The sequence below is a fragment of the Coregonus clupeaformis genome, unplaced genomic scaffold (genome assembly GCF_020615455.1).
Source record: "Coregonus clupeaformis isolate EN_2021a unplaced genomic scaffold, ASM2061545v1 scaf0331, whole genome shotgun sequence".
NCBI lineage: Eukaryota > Metazoa > Chordata > Actinopteri > Salmoniformes > Salmonidae > Coregonus > Coregonus clupeaformis.
The window spans coordinates 412955-434316 of record NW_025533786.1 but is presented as its reverse complement, the minus strand read 5'-3'; the positions used below and the strand labels follow the sequence as shown (position 1 = coordinate 434316).

The following is a 21362-nucleotide window of genomic DNA, read 5'->3' as shown; positions in this document are numbered from 1 at the left end:
TAAGTATGATAATTGGACATTGTGCATGGGTTGTCTATGGCTGCTTAGTGTTTCCAACATATGATTGTAGCCTAGGTTATGATTATGAAATGATGAGGTTTACACTGCTGTTGTCTCCTTAGACATGACTGACTCATGGTATTGAAATATATTACATCACGTTGATGCATCATGAAATAACCCATGTGTGTGTAGGAGTTTAAGCACTGGCATAATGTAGCCAACATCTTTATGTAATGCAAGTGTGTTTTCTGTTCTTTGTGAGCTATTGTCAGATTAAGATAAATAACAGGTGATATGACATGGCAATAGTTGATGTTTTCCCTCATTTTTCAAACCACCACCACCAACAAATACCAACCCTGTTCTCAATTAAAATTCTCTATTCTCTATTCTATTCCATTTCTGAGGGCTATTCTACAAAACGATGCTATGAGAATGAAACCTGAAACCAATAGCCATCTCCATTATATAGGTTACAGCCAGAGGCAAAAAAATATCCAGTTCAGACTGGTAGTAGTCACGACCTAAATTATGACAAAATTCTGCACCACTGGTAGTTGACGTCAATACAGTACAGTCACTTCCTCGGTGACGTAATCGAACGGACTCTGTCGGTAGTATTGCCATCTGGTGGATGGACTACGACTCGAGCCCCGTAACATTACGTCATTGGGAAGGAACCGATGCCAGCGTTTGGGTCTGGGTTTGAATACAAACGAATTGGATGGATAGCCGACCATTAGAACTGATACTCGACAGCAACAACTTGAGCTACAATTAATACGCATTTAGGCTACAGTAAACACTTAAATAACTACTCAATATGCTTCAGGCGTTTTATGTAGAGTTTTGGGGAATCTTGTCACTAAGAATGTTTCAAATTAATTGAGTGTGCTCCATTGATAATGGGAAAATAGTCGCACAGTCAGCAAAACAGCGTAGGGGTTTTGACTTCCGTTCATTGACGTTTATGTAAATTCTGCTGTATAGACTAGCCTATATCATGGTCATCATGTATTTTTAGTTTAATATATTTCAAAAGGCAAGGGCTCGACAACGAAGTGAATGGCTAGATAGCAAAAACTAGCATTAGCTGATTTAAAACTGTTGCAGTTATGATACTTGTGAGCTGTGCGTAAATGTCGCTGTCCATGGTGCTGAAATGTTTATTTTCTATTTTTAGCGTGACTGAAAAACGCATTGCAGGATGTCCATTGTACTGATCCTATTTTATTGACAATCAATAATGTTATTCGATTCTACTGATACACACTGTATGTTCATCCAGCTATGTATTATTTTGAATAATGTTTGAAATATAGTTGGTAAGAGTGATTGTCATTTGCATCTCTGACACAACCTGCAGGAATCGAACTGAACGTTGATAAAGTCTAGGACATTGAACTCTCGGACAGAATCCAGTTTAGCCTTTCCCGTGGATCAATATTTTACAGAAGCCTATAACGGTCAATTAACGTTGGAGCTATAACGATGGGAACGCGCACTATTTTTGGTTAATATTTGCAGGTGTGTGTGTGTGGTGCCAGCCAGGGAGGCGCGACTCCTGAAACATGTGAGGTTAGAAAAGGGGTTGTTTTTGCATGTGGTGAGAGAGAGAGAGACCCATTCTCAAATTCGTAAAGGCGCGTGCACAACCATAAGGAAGGAAGATGCGAGCTCTAGGGGGCTGCATTCCCATTGACTGTTCCATCTCCCTGTCAGTGGCAGCAACATTAGCAGTGCCGAGGCGGTGGCAGCACTGAGAGAGAGAGAGAGCGAGAGAGAGATAGGAACGCAACACACGGACTTTACCGTCGTCCAACTCCACCGAGCCCGTGTCCGGTGGCGCGAGGGGATCACAGCTCAAGGCCAGTCCATCCGGAGGGTCCCTCGGCTTGCTTGTGTCAACTCTTGGCGTGGAGATGGGCTTCCCGTAAAACCGGCGGTGGTGGAGGGGAGAGGCGGGCCGGCGGGGGGTGGGGGGGAGCAGCGAGAGACGAGAGAGAGAGGAGGTGGAGGAAAAAAAGCCGAGGAGGACGAGAAACAAAAGCACAACCGTGGGTGCCTGCAACAACCATGAGCAGAGGCGGCTTGCCCTATTCACCAGAGCTGCTGCTCTACCCGTGGACTATGTCGTGAGGTGTGGCTCGCAACGCTAAGCAGCAGGGATTTCTGTCAGTCGAAACGACAGTAACACGCCAAGGAGGGGTGCTGCTGGAGGAAAAGATGTCGTCCGCCTCGGTGGGGCCCCAGGGCGGCCCTCGCCCACCCACCGCGCCGCCGACCGTGCCCGAACTGCCGGACCTCAGCCATCTCACCGAGGAGGAGAGGAAAATTATCATGGCCGTGATGGATCGGCAGAAGGAGGAAGAGGAGAAAGAGGAAGCCGTGTTAAAGTAAGGGCTACATTTCCTTTCCCTGAACGGTGGTCGGTGGAACCCCGAACGCACCACTCGCAAACGCAACACCCCCATTCACGAGCGAGGTGTCTGTGTCCAGAAGGCAGACGCACGAGCAGCCATCCGCCACCTATTAGTCCCAATATGTTACCAATATGCCTGTCGTTTGCCATTGTAGTCACACTTCACACCCATTCAACCACCACAACCCGTTGCACCCCCCATTGTTCCTTAATACTGGGCTATAATTTCCATATAGCCTACAGATGTTATAGCCGATGCTAACGGCGTTCCCTTGCTTGCCACTGACATGGTATGAATAATTCACACCAGGTGGGCTACTGGGGGTTCGTTTTGGGGTTCGGCTATTCATTTAAAAAATCCTAATTTATAGGCCTGTCAATGCTTTAGCTTTGCTCTCAAATCCATTGTAGGCTATGCGCTCTTCTCCAAAGCCCCCATAAGGAATGTCAGGTGTAGCCTAGGGTATATGCTTGTGTGGACATAGCCTACAAGGTGAATAGCTAATCAAGGTAGCCTCGTCGTGACAGTGGATAGTGATGGAGGTGGTCATTGATAAGGACGGGAAAACAGGGTCAAACAAGATACAGGTGTAGCCTAGCGCGGGTGGCCGAGGAGGGGAGACGGGTTGTACCAGTGGGGAGCACTGGATGAATCATGCCACAGGACTGCGTGCCCCCCTCCCTCCCTGAATCTTTCCATCTCTTCCTCATCTCCCAACGTATATTTTTTGTTGCTTTGACACGGCCGCGTACACAACCGATATCACCACCTTACCGAAGGAGCTTGGTGGCTGGTTAGGCTTGGTAGCTGTCCTTAACACGACATCAACGGTGTGCAAGATATCGAACTGTTGCTGTTTATGTCACCTGTTGCTGTTTATGTCACCGTCGTAGTCCAACGAGATGATGGTGACATTAAAACTCTAGTGATGCTTCATGGCGAGCCTGGCACAAACCATTCGTTTTTTTATGCCCGACAATCGTGATACACCGGTGTGGTGCCATATTCTGCAACCCTCGGTGATGAGTGGGTGTGGTTGCACTGGTTGGAAATCTCACCATGTGATGTAAGGCCGGGCATTCGATCTAAGCATTATAGGGGGAATTGAAGCTCGACCAGTTATAGCCAATATCTGGTTTCAAAACATCTCAAACCAGTATCAATTCAACGGATATCGAATTAATCAGTTATTAGGCTGATTTTATTCTGAAAACGTGTATGCAGCGTGAAGGTACCGTGCGCGTCTCATGTGTTCAGCTCTCCGTCCACCGTAGCCCTAAACATCGATTCTGTGCTCCTTCCCCGGTGAACGGATGTATAGGTTATTCTTTGGTTTTCCCACGGGTCAGTTCCCAACGCAATGTAATGACGTGGATGAGAGTCACGTATATAATTGTGAATCAGACCATCTTAACAACGAGATCTTATGGGAATAGGGAACATCCATATTGCACTATATGACTCGTGCTGTGTTACAAATATTCACTTTGCTCATCCTCACCGAAGTCTCAATCAAGTCGAATTTCCAACAGCCTAGTCAATGTGCTTTATGACGTCCTTGTTTGCTGCAATTACATTGTATGGTTTAATTTCCTGGTTGAAATCTAGGGGAGCCAGGGCTGGAGCTATCTTGTGCCTCAGGAGAGGAAGTGATGTGTTTAATGTTCCATGAGACTTGAGCCATCCACAGCTTCTGTAAATAATGCCTTCATCATTTAGCCAATCATTTATATGATGGTCCACCCACACCCAAAGGTCATGGCCAGTTGCTGTGCTGTTGCTGTGGCTCTGTGTGCACAGTTGCACACTATTCCCTTTGAATTGTGAGAAGCTGTCATGTGCTGGCGGCTCTCAAGTCAAGGCCTGGATGTAGTGGCTCAGTACTTCCAAGAGAAATGGTATAGAATCACAATAGCCTTGTGTCTGGAATGTTTATGGCATGTGGGATAATAGGGAATAGAGAGGAAGTGTGTGTGACAGAGAGACAGAGAGAGAGTGAAAGAGACAGAAAGAAAGAGAGTGAGAGAGACTGGGGCTGTATGTGAACTTTCCATAGATGCATTGAGGATACACACATTACTCAGACACGCAACATCAAAACCCTTCCCACTGGGCAATTCAACGTCTATTCCACGTTGGTTCAATGTCATTTCATTGAAATAATGTGGAAACAACGTTGATTCAACCAGTGTGTGGCTAGTGGGTTATTGCACATCATTACTAAACTCATATATTTACATTGAGCATTAAACTTCTAATACAGTATAGTAGTATGGCATTGTGATCAGGGTCTTTTGAATAGACAGGGCAAGCATTAGGCCTATGGGCCCACATTCTTGGCATTCGGCCATAGATGTAGGCTACATCTAACAAAGGACTTTCCCCATTCACTTCAGCTCAGTGAACGTTCCGATGAACAATTAACAATGTAGCACATGATTATTACACATGCAATAGATGATATCAAGCTAGTCTGTCGTGACAATGATATAGCATGGCCACACAGGCCCTCCCGACTGTTCTGGGTGGTATTCATTAGACACCAAACTGAAGAAAATGGACTGAAATGGGGAGGGACTACCTGAACTTGTCCAATAAGAAATAGTCATTTTTTTCCCTCTTTGCTACGGTGTGCACTAATGAATATGACCCAGGTGTTCTTCTGGTACCTGGGAGCTAAGCAGCTGGTGGTGATAAGCTGATAGGCTGCCTAGGTTCCTGTATCTCACCACCTCCACCTCCGTAATGGGAGAGGCCAGTGTGTCCAGGTCTGTTGCCTAGCCCAGAGGCCTCATCCTGGGCTAATCATTACCCCTAGGCCAGCCTGTGGGAACAGAGCACCTGGAGCTCCTGGTCTTACTACTGGTGTTGCTGTATCTGTACCATGGGTGATTCATCTCTGCAGGTGTTGTTGCAGCAGATGCAGCAGGTGAAGAAAGATGACGTGGTCTATTGACTTTCTCTATCCTGTCCTATGTAAAAGATGTCAAAGGAGGTGTGAAATGAGGAACTTCACACTATGTTGATGTGTAAGTCCGTGACTTTCCTCTGAATCAGGGTGTTGGACACATGGCTGAAGAACGATGATATTACTGGACACTATAGACAAGGTTGAGAGTGCAGTGGGAGTGCTGAACACCATTCTAACACGCTAATAAGCAGGACTGAACTGAACACTGAACTAGCATGCTCAAAGAATGTACAGCATTTAGCAATGATGCTAACTCGCTAAGTGCCATAAAATACAGACAGGCCTGTATTGGTACACCCCAATGTTCCTCTTTTCCCTCCACTGCACACTGCAGCGAGGTTAGCTACTGCCCCAACGTGGTCAAACAACCCACTAACTAAACAGGAAATGTCCCCCTTAGAGCATTTGAGGTTTCCGTTAAGTAAATATAGAAACCCCTTTCAAATATTGATGAGTTTAGAGAGGTTGTAGAGTTTCTTAGAGGGGTGTATGAAGCAGAGGGAGAGAGATGGAGAGGAAGAGCCCTCATCATCAAAGATGGCGGAAGAGAGGAAGCCTCTAGCGTATAGTGGACGGAAGGATTTGGAGGGTTTAGGATTAGAGGGGTACCTAGGAGAGCGCACGTGTACACACACACACACACACACAGTGCCAATCTCTGCTTCACAGGGCTCCTGAGGGCCCCCAGGGCACAGAGTGCATCAGAAGGCCATGCAGGCATCACCTCATCACTCATTGTTAGACAGGTATACAAGGGCAAGACGTGTAGCTGAGGTTAGTGTGGAGGGCAGTGATGGGAAAGGATGTCTGGAAGATCTAATAGTTTTCCCCCTCTTTGTTGAGGCTACAATGACCTAAAAGCTTTTGTGTAGGAGACAGTCACTTGCAAATACACATAAAACACATTCACATACATGTAGAAGTCTCTCAAATATGCACATGCTCTGTGTACACCGTCCCACCCACCTAACACACTAACCCACTATGTGTGTATCCACAGCAGTGTCAGCTGCAGAGCTGGGAGGGCTGTGATGTGATTAATGATTGACAGACAGGGTCGGTGGCTGATGTTGACGTGGAGCGGGTGTCAGACCTGGTGGTGCTAACCCGGGGGCTGCTGGGGGTTAGCTATGCCCTCCCTGGGCATGTTTTGGCTTTTGTCAGCTTCTGACTGGCACACACCGACGCATGCGTGCACACACACACACACACACACACACACACACACACACACACACACACACACACACACACACACACACACACACACACACACACACACACACACAGCTAGTGATTCTATAGGACTGAGACACCTGGTGTGTGTTTGTTCCAGACTGCATACTCAGCTACCATGATAACATACACTACCGATCAAAAGTTTGGGGTCACTTAGACATTTCCTTGTTTTCCACGAAAACATACATGAAATGAGTTTGAATAGGAAATATAGCAAAATGAATAGGAAATGTAGTCATTGACAAGGTTAGAAAGAATGATTTTTAATTGAAATAATAATTGTGTCCTTCAAACTTTGCTTTCGTCAAAGAATCCTCCATTTGCAGCAATTACAGCCTTGCAGACCTTTGGCATTCTAGTTGTCAATTTGTTGAGGTAATCTGAAGAGATTTCACCCCATGCTTCCTGAAGCACCTCCCATAAATTGGATTGGCTTGTTGGGCAATTCTTACGTACCATCCCACAACAGCTCAATAGGGTTGACATCCGGTGACTGTGCTGGCCACTCCATTATAGACAGAATACCAGCTGACTGCTTCTTCCCTAAACAGTTCTTGCATAGTTTGGAGCTGTGCTTTGGGTTATTGTCCTGTTGTAGGAGGAAATTGGCTCCAATCAAGCGCCGTCCACAGGGTATGGCATGGCGTTGCAAAATGGAGTGATAGCCTTCCTTCTTCAAGATCCCTTTTACCCGGTACAAATCTCCCACTTTACCACCACCAAAGCACCCCCAGACCATCACATTGCCTCCACCATGCTTGACAGATGGAATCAAGCACTCCTCCAGCATCTTTTCATTTGGTCTGCGTCTCACAAATGTTCTTCTTTGTGATCCGAACACCTCAGACTTCGATGCGTCTGTCCATAACACTTTTCCCAATCTTCCTCTGTCTGTGTTCTTTTGCCCATCTTAATCATTTCTTTTTATTGGCCAGTCTGAGATATGGCTTTTTCTTTGCAACTCTAACTAGAAGGTCAGCATCCCGGAGTCGCCTCTTCACTGTTGACGTTGAGACTGGTGTTTTGCGGGTACTATTTAATGAAGCTGCCAGTTGAGGACCTATGAGGCGCCTGTTTCTCAAACTAGGCACTCTAATGTATTTGTCCTCTTGCTCAGTTGTGCACCGGGGCCTCCCACTCCTCATTCCATTCTGGTTAGAGCCAGTTTGCGCTGTTCTGTGAAGGGAGTAGTACACAGCATTGTACGAGATCATCTGTTTCGTGGCAGTTTCTCGCATGGAATAGCCTTCATTTCTCAGAACAAGAATAGACTGACGAGTTTCAGAATAAAGTTATTTGTTTCTGGCCATTTTGAGGCTGTAATCGAACCCACAATTGCTGATGCTCCAGATACTCAACTAGTCTCAAGAAGGCCAGTTTTATTGCTTCTTTAATCAGCACAACAGTTTTCAGCTGTGCTGACATAATTGCAAAAGGGTTTTCTAATGATCAATTAGGTTTTTAAAATGATAAACTTGGATTAGCAAACACAACGTGCCATTGGAACACAGGACTGATGGTTGCTGATAATGGGCCTCTGTACGCCTATGTAGATATTCCATAAAAAATCAGCCGTTTCCAGCTACAATAGTCATTTACAACATTAACAATGTCTACACTGTATTTCCGATCAATTTGATGTTATTTTAATGGAGAAACATTTTGTTTTTCTTTCGAAAACAAGGACATTTCTAAGTGACCCCAAACTTTTGAACGGTAGTGTACATGTTGTGATACGTCCTCTGAATGGTCCCTGCTGTAATGATATCCAATGCTTAGATTCATCTCTGTATTTTATTATGAGTAGTAATGCTTATGATTAGTTATTGACTGTGTATTTTGTAACCCTCCTATAGTAATGACCTGGGCTCTGAGTTTCCTGGCCAAGTCATGCAGTTGTAATTATTTGTCCATGTGTGGGATCAGCACCAGCTGAAAGGGTTGCCATGACAACTCCTATTCCCTTCTGCCTTCTTATCTCCCCCCTCTCTCTCTCGTCCCACCTCCCTTTCCCCCTTTTGTGTCTCAGTGTCTCTGGTGTTTCTGGCTGGTTACTCCTGCCTCCTTCTACCCCCCCAAAACAACCCCTTTGCACCCTCCTATTCCCCTCCTCTACCCTCCTGCTGTGTTTCAATGTCCCCATGTTTCTGGCTGGTTACTTTCCTCTTCCCAGCAATTAGCGCTGTTCTGCTGTGGAGCTTCCTCTGCAGGCTGGAGGGAGGTAACTGACCATGAGGGAGGGAGGGAGGGAGGGATGGAGGGAGGGAGGGAGAGAGAGAGAGAGAGAGAGAGAGAGAGAGAGAGAGAGAGAGAGAGAGAGAGATGGGGAAATGGAGAGAATGTGTGTGGAGATTTCTCTGTCTGGTTTTATTCTCACGGCTGGAGGGAATGGGGAGGATGTGTCCTTGGTGATGAACTCTGAACTCATCCTGACTTATGTAGGTCTCCTGTTTCTGCCTTTAACATTTATATTCTGGCACAAGGACTGTGAGTTATAAGCGGCAGTATTCTATTTCATATAATTTTATATTGTTGACATGCATGACAGTTGGTTGGTGAATTGGGGATTTTCCATTAAACATGGGGTCACACATTAATTGGGTACAAAAACAGCCGTACCTCTTCAGGGATACATGCCCAGGAAGTCATGTGAAGCCAGGTTCTAAACACTAATATGGCCAGACACTCACAACACGTCCCCAAATCGTTCCTATGAGGGAAAAGAAACACCCTCTGTCTCTAGACATGAAAGTATATCCTCTCTTCTGATATCTTACAGTTAAAGTAAACACAAACTGCTATATTTTCTTAATCAGAGAGCTGAGGGTTTCAAGGTTTCCGGGAGAAAAATGTTAATGTTGAATTATGGAACAGCTCTGGAAATAGCTCACACTTGGAAGCAGCTTCCTGAAATATTTAAATATACATGTTGCTTGCTCTGGCTATGCTGTTGATGTCCCATATCTTTAACCTGTTTCAGTTTCCCCCCTGCTGTTGATTTTCTCCTAATTATAAGTGTATATTTATTGGGCTTGGCTTTGTTTGTATGTGTGAGTGTTTTTTATGTATATATTTTTCTTTTTTCTTATTTTTTTCTTTGGGGGGATAGATCAGCTTAATATTGCAGATAGATTGTAACTTCCATCAATGTAATTGTCTGCATCACTTCCAATCCCCATGTTTTTTATATATATACTCCCCTTTATTACTTTTCAACCCCGCCATCCTTTCCCTACAATGCCCAGGCCTCTACTTCCAGCCTATACTTACTATCTACACCTTATGGACACAGTCAATTTTACAATAATTCTATTTTATTTGTTTTTGCTCCTGAACTTCTTCTACTCTCAACCTCTCCGATCATTTTCATGATGTCCATCCGGTTTGCTTCTATATGCCATATCTTTCTAACTGTGCTCTTTGTATGTGTGAGTGTTTGTGTGTGTGAGTACTTGCATGCGTCCGTCAGTGGTTGTGTGTGTGTGTATGTGTGTGTGTGTGTGTGAGTGCGTCTGTACGCATGTGTGTGTAGCTTGTCAATGCCTCAACGCTTATTATGAGAAGATCAAAACTACCTTGATGTGGTGTTTTGTCAACCAGATGCATTTCTAAGCTATTTGAACAGGGCCCCAGTCTTCTTCATAGAAACCTCCATTCTTGAAAGCTGGGGCCCTGTTCAAATAGTCAGCAACTTTTAGTATACACACCTGCATCTGGTTTGCAGCAAAATACTGTGAATCTCACTGCTAACACACACACACGCACACACACACACACACACACACACACATACACACACTCACTATGGTTGATGCGTCTGTATTTAGTGGATGTTGGCTCTCACACAATCTTTTCTTTTAATTAGAATAACTCAGAGGCACTTGGGTGTAACTGAAACACCTGGAGGAACGATCATGGGTGGAAGGAGCGCACGATGTGTATGAGTGTGTGTGAGTGAGAGAGAGAGTTGCATCAGTGTGTGTGTATGTGAGTTGTGTGTTTGTGTGTTTGAATGTGCATGTGTAGAATGTGTCAGTGTGTTTGTGTGCACGGCTGTCTTCTCAGTGGGGTGTCATTTTTCTTTGCGGCAAGCAGCTCAGGTGGAACTCGGCTGCATGTCAAGGAAAAGCTGCACATTCTGTTCATTTTGTCTCGCAAAGTTTTGTCTCCACAGCAAGTTTGGTGGAGCAATTTTGGCACTTTCAGGTTCATAAGCACTGTGGAGTGTGTGTGTGTGTGTGTGTCAAGGTGTGTGTATGTATCAGGATCATGGAGTTCAAGGTGTGTATTTACGTGTGTACTGTATGTACGTTATTTGTAGTTCAGTGTGTGTGTTCCCTCTATCTCTGGTGGGACAAGGCATCCTGCCTCTGTCTGTGTGGTTACACCTGGGCTCCACTGCAACCTGGTTAATCATTTTCTGTTCCACATACTCAGCTCACCAGATATTTGGATAGATTATATCTTTGTTGTTGAGATACAGTTTATCTAAGGGAGGTGCATGTGAATAACATACACTCAGTGGCCAGTTTATTAGGTACACCACTTTGCCTCCAGAACAGCCATAATTCTTCGGGGCATGGAAACATTGCTCAATTGGTATCAAAAGACCTAACGTGTGCCAGGAAAACATTTCCCACACCATTACACCACCGCCACCAGCCTGTGCTGTTGACAACAGGCAGGATGGGGCCATGGACTCATGCAGCTTATGGCAAATCCTGACTCTGCCATCAGCATTACACAACAGGAACCGTGATTCGTCGGACCAGATTTTTCCACTCCTCAATTGTCCAGTTTTGGAGATTGCGTGTCCACTGAAGCTGCTTCTTCTTCTTGTTACTGGTGTCAAATGTTGCATGTTCGAATCCAGAGATGGAAAATTGTTTTTGAGATTTTTGTTTTAAACCTATCCCAAACCATAACCTTTACCTTATCCATTCGGAGTTAATAGCTAACCTTAAGATTTCTGAGGTAATGCCTAAACTTAACCCTAGCCTTAAAAATGCTTAGTTAATGCCTAAACTTAAAGGGGAATTTCACCAACGCTTGTTTTCCTCATGTCTGAGGCATTTCTAGAACAGTGAGATGTGTTTCACACATAATTACCCAGGAGGAAGGCAGGTCAGGGCTTAGCGCGCTGAATGATACACCCTATGATGGCTTCCGGTGTAATGATGGGGGGGCGAGATCTAAAAATGAATGTAGTCCTGCTTTGTGACATTTCGCAAAGGCTATATGTTACACTGATCGCACTATACATATATGTGGGTGTAGATATGGTTGTCGTTGTTTGATAGATCCATTGGACGTCTTTCAGCGATGTTCCTATCGGCAGATTCATTGCTAAATATACAAGCAGACACATTTTTTCCAGTCTCTGAAAGACTTCAACTTGTTTTGGGCGGTGCTTCATGCTCTGGCCCCCGTCCCACCCCCAAGGCAGGCTTTTTTGAAAAGGAGGCGGACACTAACAACAATCCTTTGGGCAAAACTGAAAGAACCGACCAGACACAATGGCTTCAAGTGAGTCCTCTCATCAACATGAATTTGACAATGGAGCATCTATTAACTTACATGGTGACATTCAACCATAGATGTTTAAACCGGAATACAGGGAAGATGATTCGAAACAAAGAGTTGGATTTAGCTAACGTTAGAAGCTCAGCTACAGCCGATGCCAGCACCAAGAGGGCAGATGACAAATACAGTGCCTAGCTAAGTAAGTTATTTTTCCTGCAAGACACCTAGATAACTTTAGTTATCTACTGAAACCCAAATTGTGTATTGCTGGCTAACATACTACTATGTTACAGTTGGGGGAAATCCAATTATTTTTCTCTTTGCTAACTTAGTTAGCTAGCTTGGTAGCTAACTAACTAAGTTAGCTAGCTAAACAACTACTGGTAGCCACATCGATTACTAAAAATAGAGGTTTTACAATCAGAGATATTTTGTATCTCGATTGTAAAACCTCTTCTCTTTTTAGTTGTAGATATAGCTAGCTATTAAACAGCAAGCTACAATGTTACAACCAGCCACCTAAAGCTAGGTTTACCAGCTAACATTAGCACATGACTGGAGTTGGCTAGCTAGCTAGTTAGCTTGACGCCTGCTAACTTGTTATGCGCCAAGCCTTGCATTTGTAACTTGCTAGCAAACATGTGAAACATCAACAACTGAAAATAATTTTACTAGCTAGCTAAGTAACATAATTGATGAGGGTTGACATTGGTTATGATTACGACCGTGGATGCATTTCAATCTCACAAATAGGCATGATAGGATTCCAAACAGATCACAAGTAAATCACAAGTATTGCATATCCAGTAAGCTAGCTAGCTAAGTTTATTTGCAAACAGTGAGGAGAAACAATAATATAACAATTTACTGTTGTAAATCTCTAAAACTGAAGCTGGTTTTACAGTAAAAAATATCTGCCTACCTACCTAGGCTCATTTGTACGGTCTGGTCACTGTGCAAAGGTTGAGGGTTATGCCCTATTTCTTTATATTAGGCTAAATATTGTTGTAAATGTAATCTCTGTGCCTGTGCACATGTATGCATGTTCAACTAGTCTACCCTAATGTTGATATTGTGCTGGCACGGGTCAACTGTTGTTCAAACTGTACAATAGAGTATAATTTTTGTTTAGTTTTTGGTCATACAGACAATACTGTGTGGTGCCTGGGCTTCTTCCTGGGTGTGGATTCTAGATACAGAAACATAACTCCTTTGCCTGCATGTGTCATTTTAGCAGAACTGTATCCCGTGAACTGTATCCCTCTCGAGGGATTAGACATTATGCTGGATTTCAAACAGATGACTCATGAGGATTTGAATGGCAGTTTGATCATGACAAGTATCAAGTATTCCCTGAACTTACTGTATGTTTCTTTGGAGTGGCAATCACAGTGGGTGCTCTGCTCAGAGGGTGCGCTTGCACCCGCACGCCCTGAGATGCCGGCAAGGCCCCGCCCCCGTCCCAAAGGGATATTCCAAGGGCGGGAAAAAACAAGCCCCACCCGACTCCCGGGCGGGCATGGAAGCGAGCGCACACATAACAACCAGGACCAGCACACACACCGCTCACAGCATGAAGCCAAACCACAAAACATAAATAACGAAAAGCAAAACATACAATAATCACATCCCCACCCTCACCCCTGATTGGAGGACATTTACCCTGTACATTTCTGTATATACTTACTTCAACATTCATCAATTCCACCCTTCAGACAGCCACAGATCAACCCATCTTTCCCAATAAATCATCATTGTACCATTTCCTCTCGCGATACATCCCTCCATTCCCCCATGGTGTCTCACTAGGGACATATAACATTCCTGTTGAATACCCAGTTCTCTTGAGTTAGCATTAAATAGTGTACACTCCCTTGTATTTTAGAATTGGACAAATAAACAAACATTCTTTGTATATCTGAATGTTTAACATCTGTACAGCTTATATAAATACCTTCTGTGAATCCATAAGGACAGACACATTTCAAAGATTGATAGAAAATATCCATATTTATTTTATGTTGGTTTTACTTCAGGGCTCTCCAACCCTGATCCTAGAGAGCTACCGTCCTGTAGGTTTTCACTCCAACTCTAATCTAGCACACCTGATTCTAATAATTAGTTGGTTGATAAGCTGAACCAGGTTAGTTACAACTGGGGTTGGAGCGAAAACCCTACAGGAGGGTAGCTCACCAGGAACAGGGTTGGTGACCCCTGTTCTACATGTTCTTATGCTTTGCCACACTGGCTGTATTAACACAGGCAGCCCAATTCTGATATTTTTTCCACTAACTGGTCTTAATCACATCAGATATTTTTCACTGATCTGATTGGTCAAAAGACCAATTAGTGAAAAAAAAATCAGAATTGGGCTGCCTGTGTAAACGCACCCATAGTCCTTTATCCGGCTTCAGTAAACTGGCAATTGTGTTCGGCATGGTGGGCTGGGGAAGCTGAGACTCATTGTGCTCATGGGGATGGGCTTGTCCTGTCTGCGGTGAACGGCCAGCTGGATAAGACTCTGCTGAAAGTGGTGTAGGGCTTCTTAACCACCAACTGTTTGGTCCTCTTGCAGAAGTTTTGCAGGTACTGCACGTCTCCTGGAAAGACATTGTTGTGGTGTTAGCATTTTACACTTATTGTGGAAGTGACATAGGGCAACACGCCTTTGTTGGTAAAGGTGTCAACCGAATGGGACCGGCTAGCGTATTGTTTAGGGACAATGAGAGGACATTGGGAGCTGCTTTTGAGAGGAAAGATCAGTCAACAAAGTGAATTTGTTTTGGTGAAAAGTCTTAGGAAGGCAGTTCTTACACAGTATGAATTGTTGTGTATGGGAGATTGAGGAGGAATGGCACCTCAATTGCTCTCATACACAACAATACATTTACTGTCTAAGCACAACCAAAAACCCCTTCCTCATCTCAAAGTACTGTCTGTAAACCTCCCCTAGCCCATTGACAGATCATTCTTGTTAATAGTAGCCCTTTGCAGGGGAAGTTTGTAGACATGTCTTTGTATTGTGTTTTGAGAATCTGCAGAGAGAAGAATGAGGTGCTTGTGTCATTATTGTTGTGTCATTACTGTTGTGTCATTACTGTTGTAGATTTATACCTTTCAGTGTCCCTTGCTGGTTTCTGTCCCACAATCTTGTTGTGCTCCATAACTGCAAGGTGTGTCCGCTCCCTCATGCTTGTGTACCCAAAATGTCCCCGCTTTGGGTTATTTTTGAGCAGGGCACTGTGGAATGACTCCAGATAACCTGAGATTTACAAAAATAAAAGTTAAAAAGAGAAGAGGGGTAGACTAAATTGATTACATGGTCTGGAAGATCCTCAGGCTACCTCTAACCACCTCTAACCCCATAACACAAACACAAACACAAACCATACAAACACTACCCAATTCATGTTTATACCATGCTTACTGTAAATTGAGCTATCTTAGCTGTCAGCTTGTAAATAATTTGGCCAACTTACCATAACCTTGTGCAGAGCTAGGGGTTGGAAGCGCATGTTGGTGGAATCAGTTTCTGTACCACCTATAACAAAATACAGAACAATACACAATTTAACCACCCCACTCATTGTATTGATCTCTATTAGACTGGCTAACTAAGCAAACCTAACATGCATATTTCAAAGTCGTCAGCTTGCTGTTAGTTAACTAGCGTCACTAAATTGGCAGCAAGATTATTAGCCAGCTGAGACTGGCTGAGAACCAACCATAGACAATTTATACACATTAATCATTGTTACCAACACACAGAGTGAGTTAGTTAAATCGACAATTCTATTTTTAGTAACGGTAACGGAGTGTTTTCCAGGCAAGGGTGGAATAGATGGCTACCAAATTGAAATACCAAATAAGAGTAACATTAACTAGCTTATGTTAGCTAACGTTAGTAAAAGTTAGAACAAACTAACATGTTTACTTTGCTGAAGGAAGCTACCAGTCTAGAAGTGACTACCATGGCATAAGCGAAATTGATTGACTTTGTGTATACCAAAATATAGCTATATGTTTTAGCTGATGGCTTTCAGAGTTCAATACAGGACTGTAACGTTAGCTAGCTAGCTAACTTACCCAGCTAGTCCAGCTAGGCTAACAAGCTAGCTAACATTAGGTTACCTCTAGTTGAGAATCTTCCATTTTGTTGTGAAGGAAAAAAATAAATAGTATCGCATCACTTCTCAGCTGTTGTCTAAATGGATTCCCTATCAGTTCAGCCTGAAATCCTTCTGATAATCTTTGGTCACCGCATCATTCTTGACAGCCGCAAGTCAGGGTGTATCCCTGGTAGGTAGAGCGGTGAAAGTTACCCCATTTTATTGCTTGTTTGTAATTAGCACAACCAGGCACAGAACACCACACGGGCATGATGACAAACATTAGTGAAAAACAAACATTTTCAAAAAAATCTTGCCTAGAGAAGTTCTGAGATTACTGTGTGCTTGTTGTTCTAAGTAAACAACCCCATTATTCAAGTTTGTGGGCACACCCCTTCTACCTAGCGTGCGGTATCAGCATTCGCTATGAATGCCGGACTTTGTGGTTTACTATGAGCAGGCAAATACACAGGGAGTTGAAACTTCCCGATTCTACCAGTTCAATGAAAATGTGCGTGTTCTAGCTTGTGCCGTTCTGCATACCAATGTTGTACTGCGCCGTTATTTGCCTGTTTGTGGCCCGCCTGTTAGCTTGCACGATTTTTGCCATTCTCCTTCGACCTGTCATCAACGAGCTGTTTTCGCCCACAGGACTGCCGCTGACTGGATGTTTTTTGTTTGTCGCACCATTCTTGATAAAAACTAGACACTGTCGTGCGTGAAATGCCCAGGAGGCCGGCCGTTTCGGAGATACTGGAATCGGCGTACCTGGCACCGACGATCATACCTCGCTCAAAGTCGCTTATGTCACTCGTTTTGCCCATTCTAACGTTCAATCGAACAGTAACTGAATGCCTCAATGCTTGTCTGCCTGCTTTATATAGCAAGCCACGGCCATGTGACTCACTGTCTGTAGGAGCTAGTGAACATACCTAATAAACTGGCCACTGAGTATAGATAGATAATGACTCCTGGTGGGTGGTTGGCAGCTTAGCCAGACCCCACCCCTTATCTTAATAATCTCCCAACCCTCACTTCCAATACAGTGGACCTTGTTGACATAAACAGTGTCTGCTCTAGAGATAATGCATAGATAATGGACAATTTTTCAGTAGATGATCAACATTGATATGAAGACAATTCCATATGACCTTTATATTCCTTAATATTATTACCTTAATATTATTATAATATTATTATATTCCCATTTGTCATCTCAGACTCCTCTCCTCTGTCTCCAGAGTGGGAGGGTGGAGAGACAGGAAGAGAGCAAGGAGAGAGAGGAGAGGGAAGAGAGGAAGGAGAGAGAGAGGGAGGAGAGAGATGGGCTTGGAACAGATGGTGAAATATGGAGAGAGCCCTCTTCATTTATTTAACACACTGACGAGAACACAACATTATGGAGAGAGGGAGGGAGAGAGAGACAGAGGGGGAGACAGAGAGATAGAGTGAGGAGGAAGATGCAGAGAGGCTTGCTGAGAGAGCAAATAGGATGGTTGGGAGGTGAAAGAGTGTGTGAGAGTGACTGAAGAGGGAGAGGAGGAGTTGGAGATGGAGAGATGGGGTGAAAGAGGGACTCAGAGAGAGAGGAAGCGAGGATGTGACAGAGAAGGAGACAGAGGCAGGGGGATAAAGGGGAGAGTCAGGGATAGAGACAGAGTAAGAGGGAGAGAGAGAAAGAGAAAGATTAGAGAGAGATGAGAAAGACAGAGAAACAGCTAGAGAGTGAGTGAAAGATAGAGACGGATAAAGTTACAAGTCAGAGGGATAGAGACAGAAGCAGAGAGAGAGAGAGAGAGAGAGAGAGAGCGCTAGTGAGCATTGTGTTTAATGCTCCCAGAACTCAACAGCATGAAAGTTTAATGAGCAGGCATTCTGCTTGGGCTGCCCACGATTTCTCTGTGTGTGTGTGTGTGTGTTTGTGTGTGTGTGTGTGTGTGAGGGGGGGGGGATATTTCCACACGTGTGTTCACTCTATATGAGGGGTATTCTGACTATGCATTATATGTAATGTATATACATTGAGTGGACAAAACATAGACTGACCAGGTGAATCCAGGTGTAAGCTATGATCCCTTATTGATGTCACTTGTTAAATCCACTTATATCAGTGTAGATGAAGGGGAGGAGACAGGTTAAAGAAGGATTTTTAAGCCTTGAGACAGTTGAGACATAGATTGTGAATGTGTGTCATTCAGAGTGTGAATGGGCAAGACAAAAGATTTAAGTGCCTTTGAATGGGGTATGGTAGCAGGTGCCAGGCCCCCCGGTTTGTGTCAAGTACTGCAACTCTGCTGGGTTTTTCACGCTCAACAGTTTCCCATGTGTATCAAGAATGGTCCACCACCCAAAGGACATCCAGCCCATTTGACACGACTGTACGAAGCATTGCAGTCAACATGGGCCTGCATCCCTGTGGAACGCTTTCAACACCTTGTAGAGTCCATGCCCCGACGAATTGAGGCTGTTCTGAGGGCAAAAGGGGGGTGCAACTAAATAATAGAAAGGTGTTATTAATGTTTTGTATATTCAGTGTACTGTTTATACTGGGTGTATTTTTACTTGTGTGTGTGATTTAAATCTCAATTCAGCTTTACAGTCTTTCCCCCCTGTAAAGTTAGAATTAGCTGCTGAAGGGTATACTGTAGGCTTGGCAACAGGAAATGAAGTGTGTACAGTACAGAATGAAGTGTGGGGAGGAAAGAGGAAATGGATTGTGGCCGAGGCAGGGTTAGAGTGAGGGGCAGTCATTACACTAGATCTACAAAGACTAATGGTTTACAGCACAGACAGAGGGGTGTGTGAGGTCAGAGTAGCTGTGTGTGTGTGTGTGTGTGCGTGTGTTAAAAGAGAGAGAGAGAATGGGATCTGGTAGGAATAACAGCAGGTGAGAGGAAGTGGATGAGACCATTTTTATCAATTACCATAGAATGACAGAGTGGATTTCACTATAAAAATGATAAGCAGGGGCAGACTGGCCATCTGGCATTTCAGGCAAATGCCAGATAGGCTGGTCCATTCTTTGCCTAGTGGGCCTGTCTAAGTTGAGTTTTTTAGCACAAAATTAGAATTATCTGGCTAGTAATGGTGGCCTCAATCAATACAATGGGCTGGTGTGGGGACCTCAAGCAATACAATGGGTTGATGTGGGGGCCTCAATCAATACAATGGGTTGATGTGGGGGCCTCAAGCAATACAATGGGCTGATCTGGGGGCCTCAAGTAATAAAATGGGCTGGTTTGGGGGCCTCAAGTAATAAAATGGGCTGGTGTGGGGGCCTCAATCAATACAATGGGCTGATCTGGGGGCCTCAAGTAATAAAATGGGCTGATGTGGGGGCCTAAATCAATACAAAGGGCTGATCTGGGGGCCTCAAGTAATAAAATGGGCTGGTGTGGGGGCCTCAAGTAATAAAATGGGCTGGTGTGGGGGCCTCAATCAATACAATGGGCTGATCTGGGGGCCTCAAGTAATAAAATGGGCTGGTGTGGGGGCCTCAAGCAATACAGCAATACAATGGGCTGATCTGGGGGCCTCAAGTAATAAAATGGGCTGGTGTGGGGGCCTCAAGCAATACAATGGGCTGATGTGGGGTCTCAAGTAATAAAATGGGCTGGTGTGGGGGCCTCAAGCAATACAATGGGCGGATCTGGGGGCCTCAAGTAATACAATGGGCTGGTGTGGGGGCCTCAATCAATACAATGGGCTGATCTGGGGGCCTCAAGTAATAAAATGGGCTGGTGTGGGGGCCTCAAGCAATACAGCAATACAATGGGCTGATCTGGGGGCCTCAAGTAATAAAATGGGCTGATGTTGGGGCCTCAAGTAAGAAAATGGGCTGGTGTGGGGGCCTCAAGTAATAAAATGGGCTGATGTGGGGGCCTCAAGTAAGAAAATGGGCTGGTGTGGGGGCCTCAAGTAATAAAATGGGCTGATGTGGGGGCCTCGATGGAAACAAAGGTCTGGTGTGTTAGAAAAGCAAGAGCCAATTTCTGGTCCAAGCCGCCCCTGAGGATAAGAGAGAGGATGGAGGGAGAGAGAATGGAGGAAGGAGAGATAGAGGAGAGAGAGGAAAGAGAGACATCTGATAGAGAGCTAGAAAGGAAGAGAGAGAGAAATAGTACAGAGGGAAAAACAGTGAGACACTCAGCCACAGGAGAGAGATGAGAGAGTTATAGAGATAGGCACAGGTAAAAAGAGAGGGAGAGCTAAAGCGATAGACTCAAGGAGACAGAGGGAAAAAAAGAGGAGTCCATGCCAAAAAGGCACTCTGGTCTATAAATACAGAGTGAAACACTCACAACATCAATAACAGCCCTGTCAACATCCTAACGTTCTTTAACGTTGGCCCAGGGATCGCATTGGATTGGTCGGTCTCATGGGGCGAGGTCTCCCTGACGTGCTGTATTGGTCTGTTTACCGGAGTGATCTGCCAACCTGCGCCTCCATCCCCCCCTCTCTCTTCCCTCCATCCTCATCTCCTCCTCCTACTCTCCTGTCTTCCACTCCACTCCCCTGACTGTCTGTTTACCAGGGTGAAACTGCAACCCCTGTGCCCCCATCCTATTCTCTCCATCTCTCCATCCTTTAATCTCCCTCTCGTCCTACTCTCCTGTCTTCCCCTCTACTCCTCAAGAGGTTATTTATAGAATGACTCCGGATGCATCTCTCCTCCTCTCCTCTCCTCCGCTGCTTTAGGCCCACGCTGGTTTCCGTCTTGGGCAAGGTTTCTCTGTTCTTTTTTTCTTTCATTCCATTCCTCTCTTTCTGTCTGTGTCTGTCTCCTGTTTTCTCAATGGGTTGATGGATTCAAGGGACACTGCACCTTTTTGATATTTTCCTTCCCTTTGGATCTATGGATCTTTACTTTTGCTTTAACTTCCACACAACCAGTCACACCTCTATTCCTCAAAAGCAGTCTGTATCAATTACATCATCAATTACATCAGCTTGATCTCTAATGACCGTGTCCATGGCGAGGTCAAAGGTCAGGGAGGTCAGGGGTGGGGGTGTGTGTGCATCTCGTCCATTGCCCACGGCTAGAGAGAGAGAGTCTGTTTTCTCATCCTGTCAGACTGAGGAAGCCTGCTAGGT

The 21362-nt window shown here is 44.6% G+C and overlaps 1 protein-coding gene across 1 annotated transcript in view; it reads left to right on the top strand.

The window, feature by feature from the left end:
• The first annotated feature begins 1562 nt into the window (after positions 1-1562).
• Positions 1563-21362, top strand: part of LOC121533098 (regulating synaptic membrane exocytosis protein 1) — a 43630-nt gene continuing 23830 nt past the window's right edge. Inside the window, exon 1 of the mRNA XM_045214900.1 lies at positions 1563-2399. Coding sequence (XP_045070835.1) covers positions 2230-2399 — 170 coding nt within the window. The 5' untranslated portion in view covers positions 1563-2229. The remainder of the gene's footprint in view (positions 2400-21362) is intronic.